Genomic DNA, 6,473 nt, shown 5'->3' on the forward strand with positions numbered 1-6,473 from the left:
TATGGAATCCCAGACTGGTTTGGGCTGGAAGGGACCTTAAAGCTCCTCTCATTCCAACTCCTTATCCTGAGCAGGGAACCTTCCAGCAGAGCAGCTCTCCCATTGCTGGGAAAAAGAAATGGCAACACCAGGACTCTGATACTTATATTTTACATCTTTTAAATACCCAAAGGATTCTGCTTCTGCAGGTGGGAATCCCTGTGCACTGCAAAGGAATTTTTACTGTGTAAAGTCAATTTTAAGTTTGGAGTTAATAAAAGGGAAAAAAACCACCCAACTGACAAAAATCCCAGGAACAGGCAGCACAGCAAGTCACTTTAGTTTGAGGAGTTAGACCTGTTTTACCAACCATGACATCAATTATGGCTGTCAAGCCTTAAAAAAACCCCAAAATATACGTAGCATTTCAAGGAAGAGTTACCATTCTCCTTCTGTTCTGCAGGAAGCTACAGAAATTATTCTTTTCCCTCTCTCAATTCTGACCTTTTAGATTAAAAAGAAGGTGGCAGAAATGAAACTGAAGTTCAGCCACATGGAAGGCACCAGCAATTGTTCAGATATGGACACTCACTGTGTTTTTGATGCTGCTGTAAAGATCCCCTTCAGGCTGAACCAGAACCAGGCACTGCTGACTTTTGAAGATGAAGAAGGTATGATGCATATTTTAAGTAGAAAATCAGTGTTTCTGATGTATTTCACCTGGCAGTGATGTGGTTTTCATCCAAGGATATTTGGAATGAAAGGGGAGAAGTCCAGTATTAATATTTTACACAATAAGAGCATCTTTTGACAGCACAAAAGTTTTACTATTCTATACCCCTCACAATATATTTATATATATATTATATTATATTATTTATATCTGTTATAATATATTTATTATTTGTATGATTTCTTGTTCATTGTTATTATAATTATTATAATAATCATATATTATGGTTAATATAATTATAATTAATTATAATTAATATTATATATAATATAATTAATTATAATTAATACATTATAATATTTTGCCTATTTGGGAGACTTTATGGAAATACACCTGCCTGAAGACATGGATAGTGGGATCTGGTTGCCTAATTGTTATTTATTTCTTCTTTATTGATGCAAAAGGACATTTTGCTTGAGAGACTGGGGAATAGTTTTGGTTTTATGATGATGAAACAGGGCTTTTCATATCTGATTTTCCTCAGTTGCCCAGAGACTGATAAAAAAGGGGAGGCACACTGTGAACCTGGACAACAACAAAGCAGATGTGAGAGTGATGCCTGTTCCACTTGACATGGGAGTCAAATTTGAGGTAAACAAGTGAAATATGAAGCTAGAAAAATAGGAGTTCTTCAAAACCTTTAGGTTTGCTTTTTCTTCAGCGTTTTCAGTCACAAAGTGCACCGAAAATTTATATTTTTAGCTCCACGTCACTATTTCTGGAAGGAAGATCAACGTTTCAAACATACCTGAGCTGCCCATTCCTGAAGATTGGATGAGAGACAAATTAGAGCTGAATTTCTACAAAACTCAACAGGGAGGAGGAGGAGAAATAGAAAATGTGACCTATGACAATGAGTCTAGAAGAGCTGTGATTACATTCCTCACACCTGGAGGTAGAGTATGGAATACTTTGTTACCCCTATTTAGGCCAAATTGTCCATTCTGGGTGACTTTCTATGTTAATGTAGCAAATTCTTCCCAGAGGGAGTTAAGTAGACCCCTCAAAGATGTGGCTTCACCCACACATCTGTAAATAAAGCAGATCAAACATAACCTGATGACACTTTATGAGCTTTATTTCTTTCATAACTTTGTCAAAACCCTGGTTTTTATTTTGCACCGCCAGACACTCGGATTGCAAAAAGAAAATGAGGAGAATGTGTTTGATTTTGGCTCTTGTTTCACAACAGAGAAGTTAGACAGGCATTCCCATTGCCCAATTCTGTGAAGATCAGTGGAGCCACATCCACTCAGAGCAGCTGCTTTAGATTTATTTCAGAAGCTTTTGTGGGTATTTCATGATTTTGGTTTGGTTTTGTTTTTTTGGGAAGTGCCCAATAAACTTTTTGCACAATGCACATGGAGAACCTACAAGTGTGAGCTGGACTTGATGATCCTGATGTGTCCCTTCCAACTCAGCACATTCCATGATTTTATGATGTATTAGTTTCTACATCCATATAATAAAGATGAGTCTGTTCTTTGAGGTGCTTATAAAACACAGTTTAAATTGCATTACTCTTACCCTTCTTTTTCTCATTCTCCATTTCAGCCAGCAACAGCTTTGGTGGATGTCCTAAATACCCTTTCTTTGCAAATGGAAGGTGCTACACACTTTTTGTTTCCTCACATGCCGACCTACACTTGAAAAACTGTCAGGTAAAATAATCTAGTCCAGGCAAACAGAACAGACAGGTGGGAAATAGGAGCTGTGGGCAGAATCTTCAGTCCTGAGCCCTGCAGGGGCTTTTGTGTCATGGCCTTTGTGCAACTTAATAGCAAGTGTGAGTCTGCAACAGGCCCATAATCTCATGTTTTGCAGTGGGAAAGCTGTAATTTATTTGTAAAGGGTGTGCATGTCTTGCCTTGATTAAATTGTATCAGAACTCACCATAATGCCTGTGCTGGGTGGCAGGAAGGTGTTTGGGAAGGAGGTTAATCATGGACACAGTGTTTTCCAAGCCTCAAAGCCCTGTCACACTGCTCCCTAAGGAGAGTCTCAGGAGAGAAACATTTGCTCCTTCATTTATTTCATTCACTCTTTCAGCCCAAACACTGACTCCTCTCCCTGTAGCACAGAGCTTATCATCACATTCCCATAGAATGCTCGTCCTATTCTCACTGAAATTGCCTCTTGCTTTATGAACAGATGGTAATCCAGTCAGTATTGTGTATGTAATTGTGGAGATAATCAGCCCTTTGTAATTAAAGCATGGGCTGGAGTGTGTGTGTGCAGGAGACACAGCAGCTCTGCAGGTGTGGAGCATGTCCTGGCAGGGCTTTTTATGGAGTGATGCTCTGGAGTCATCAGAGATCCCCAAATCCAGTGTGTGGGTGTGCTAAGGAGGGTAGGACACGCCAGTTAAGGAGTCAGGATTCACTGAACTCAGTAGAATCCTGGAATATCCTGAGTGGGGAAAGACCCACAAGGCTCATCAGTCCCACTCCTGCCCTGCACAGACACCCCAACAATCCCACCCTGTCCCTGAGAGCTCCAAACAGGGAAAAGTCTCCTCCAGGATGAGCCAACCAAGTGCCCTCAGCCACTCCTCATATGGCCCCTCCAGACCCTTCAGAGCAGTGTATGATGGAGTTCAGAATTCCTGCTATTTCCAGGAATATACCCCACTATCCAAAATCTTGACCTAACCAAAGATCCCAGCCATGCCTGCTCAGGGAATTGAATTCCCACACCTGCCAGTCCCTGCTGTGTGATCCCAGCATGTTTTCCTTTCCTCCACAGCCATACTGTGGGGTTTCCAAGAAGACCATTCTGCTGAAAGGAATCCAAGAGGTGGAAGAGGATGAGGAAAGTGTCCAGGACATGATTGAAATCCACTTCCAAAAGCCGAGTAACGGCGGTGGGGAAATAGAGAACATCAAATATGTCTCCAAGGGAGCAGCATATGTTTGCTTTGAGGAGGATACTGGGAATGCCATCTAGGAACTCAGCGGGAACTCCTCAAATTCCGAGTTTTTGCTGCATCAGAGGCGTGGGAACTGTGCTTTTATGTTTGAAATTTATCCTTGGAAAAGAGGAATTGCTGCCTTTCTGATTCGTGCAATGGCACAGGCTCTGCATGGAAATGCAGCAAAACTCACTGCTTGGGCTTCCAGATGAAAGACAGAGAGAAAGCCTTTATCACACTTGAAACACCATCTAAGATTTAATGCAAATTTGCAAATTTTGTATCTTGTAAATTTTATATAGTTCCCATACTCCAAAGTGGGATGAATATATTATTTCTTAGATTTTGGATCCAAAAGCCCTGTGTAATCCCAATCCAAAGCCTGGAACAGACCTGCTTTGTTGAAGTGCCAGATCTTCAGAAGGTGGCTCTGACACAACTCCAGTCCTGCTGAGGGCCACCAGAACTCAAATACCTGAAAGAAATCCTATAATTTCATCAAATCCAATTTATCCAATTAGTAATGGGATTAAAATAGAAAAAAAAGGGAGAGGGGCAGTGCAGAAACATCAGTTCCACTCAAGGAATTGCACTTTAAAAGGAATGCCCTGGCAGGAATGCTGCCTTCAGCTGCTGAGCTTCTACTAATTCAGAGCCTGCTTTATTGTTTGTGTTAAATATTTCTTTCTACAATTAAATTTTTCCTCATTTTTGTCCATGTTTTTTCCTCACTTCAAACTATTTCAGCCCAGGATTGAGCTGATGCTTTGTCTAAACCAGACTGGTTTTGTAACAAAGCTGGGGAAACAGCCTGAGGGATCTGGTGACTCCCAGGCTCTGGGAGGGTGTGGAGAGAGGGAACAGGGAAATGCAGAGTCAGAGGAGGATTTGTTTTCCGGGGAAAAACGCTTTTCCTTTTCTGCTGTCATCCTTGGAAAAATCAATCCTCCTCTCACTTTGCATTTCCTTATCTTTTGCTGAAATGCTTTGGCCACAACGACCTTAATTTCAAAGTAACTTGGGTCTGACATTGAAAATAACTTATTTTCAGGGTATTTGACGTGTTGGTGCAGGAAATGGACAATGCACCGAGCTCTCAAAAAATACCTCAGGATTATTATTCTAGAGAAATTTAGCTGGCAAGAGACTGAGTTGAATAAGGGAAACTAAAAGCCTGCAAGCAGCAGTTTATTTTGAATTTACTGTTGAGTGAGATACATGTGACTGTAGCACCTCTTGCTGTTTAGTGCATGCAAAGGCACGGATTGATTACCTGACCATTGAGAAGTAATAATAAGAATAATTAAAAAGAAGAGTAGTTCTGAAGTATTTATGGAGAATATGTACTTCTGCACACTTTAAAAACCTGGTAAAATCAGACACCCTGAAAAGAAAGGGGGAAAAACCTGAAGAAGGCAAAAAATGTCATGAATTTTAACTGTGCCTCATTGTTAAATACTGAGGACTAAATCCTTAAAAAAGGAGAAACTGTAAAATTCTCATAAGGTGTCCCAGTGTGCAGAGTAGTGAGAAGCTGCAGGTTTGAAGTACCTAAAATCAAGATTATATTTTAAGTAACACTTTAAGAGTGTAAATGTCTTGCTGCTGAATTCTCTCTGATGAATTATGGTCTATGATGATGATTACACAGTTAAAGTTTAAAGCAGTGGTGCCACACAAAGGCTGGAGGCTGCTTTTAATGGTGAAAAATAAGAATAAAGTGTCGGTGACATGCTTGCCTTGAAATATGTGTGCTTTGACATATGTCTGGCTGTGCCATGTGTGTGCTGTGCCATGCACGTGTGTGTGCTGCCATGTGTGTGCCGTGCCATGTGTGTGCCGTGCCATGTGTGTGCTGTGCCATGTGTGTGCTGTGCCATATGTGTACTTTGAAATATGTGTGCTTTGCCATGCGTGTGCTGTCACACGTGTGCTTTGCCATGTGTGTTTTGCCATGTGTGTGCCTTGCTGCGTGTGTGCTTTTCCATGTGTACCTTGCCATGTGGTGTGCTGTGCCATCTGTGTGCCGTGCCATGTGTGTGCTGCCATGCGTGTGCTTCACATGTGCCTCACCACGTGTGTGCCGTGCCATGTGTGTGCTGCCATGTGTGTGTGCTTTGCATGTGCCCCACCACGTGTGTGCCATGCCATGCGTGTGCTTCACATCTGCCCACCATGTGTGTGCCGTGCCATGCGTGTGCTTTGCATGTGCCTCACCACGTGTGTGCCATGCCATGTGTGTGCTGCCATGTGTGTGCTTCACATGTGCCTCACCACGTGTGTGCCATGCCATGTGTGTGCTGCCATGCGTGTGCTTTGCATGTGCCTCACCACGTGTGTGCCGTGCCATGTGTGTGCTGCCATGCGTGTGCTTCGCATGTGCCCACCACATATGTGCCGTGCCATGCGTGTGCGTGTGCCTTCAAATACGTGTGCTTTGACATACGTCTGGCTGTGCCACGCGCGTGCTTTGCCGTGTGTAGTTTGCCACGTGTAATTTGCCATGTGTGTGCCTCACCACGTGTGTGCTGTACCATGTGTGTGCTGTGCCATGTGTAGTTTGCCATGTGTGTGCTTTGCCACGTGTGTAGTTTGCCATGTGTAGTTTGCCATGTGTAGTTTGCCATGTGTGTGTCTCACCACGTGTGTGCTGTGCCATGTCTGTGCTTTGCCGTGCATGTCCCTCCCCGTGTCCATGTCCCTCTCCACGCGTGTCCCTGCCCGGTCCCGTGCCCTGGCCGCCCGGGCCGCTCCCTGTTGCCGGGGATTCCCGCCGGGAGCCGCGGAACTCGGCGCGTTGTTTCTCCGCAGGGCGGGCGGTGGATCCCCCCCTGCTCCTCCTCCTTCCCC

At 43.4% G+C, this 6,473-nt stretch overlaps 1 protein-coding gene across 1 annotated transcript; it reads left to right on the forward strand.

The window, feature by feature from the left end:
- Window positions 1–490: 490 nt before the first annotated feature.
- LOC113962301 (N-myc-interactor-like) lies at window positions 491–4,514 on the forward strand (the record flags this gene model as incomplete). Its single annotated transcript, XM_027673073.1, has 5 exons — window positions 491–650; window positions 1,197–1,303; window positions 1,415–1,607; window positions 2,267–2,373; window positions 3,458–4,514. Coding segments are annotated over 5 exons (768 nt in total), but the record flags the coding sequence as incomplete, so codon positions are not given.
- Window positions 4,515–6,473: the final 1,959 nt, after the last annotated feature.

The sequence above is a fragment of the Neopelma chrysocephalum genome, unplaced genomic scaffold (assembly GCF_003984885.1).
Source record: "Neopelma chrysocephalum unplaced genomic scaffold, ASM398488v2 Primary Assembly neopelma1_142863, whole genome shotgun sequence".
Lineage (NCBI taxonomy): Eukaryota > Metazoa > Chordata > Aves > Passeriformes > Pipridae > Neopelma > Neopelma chrysocephalum.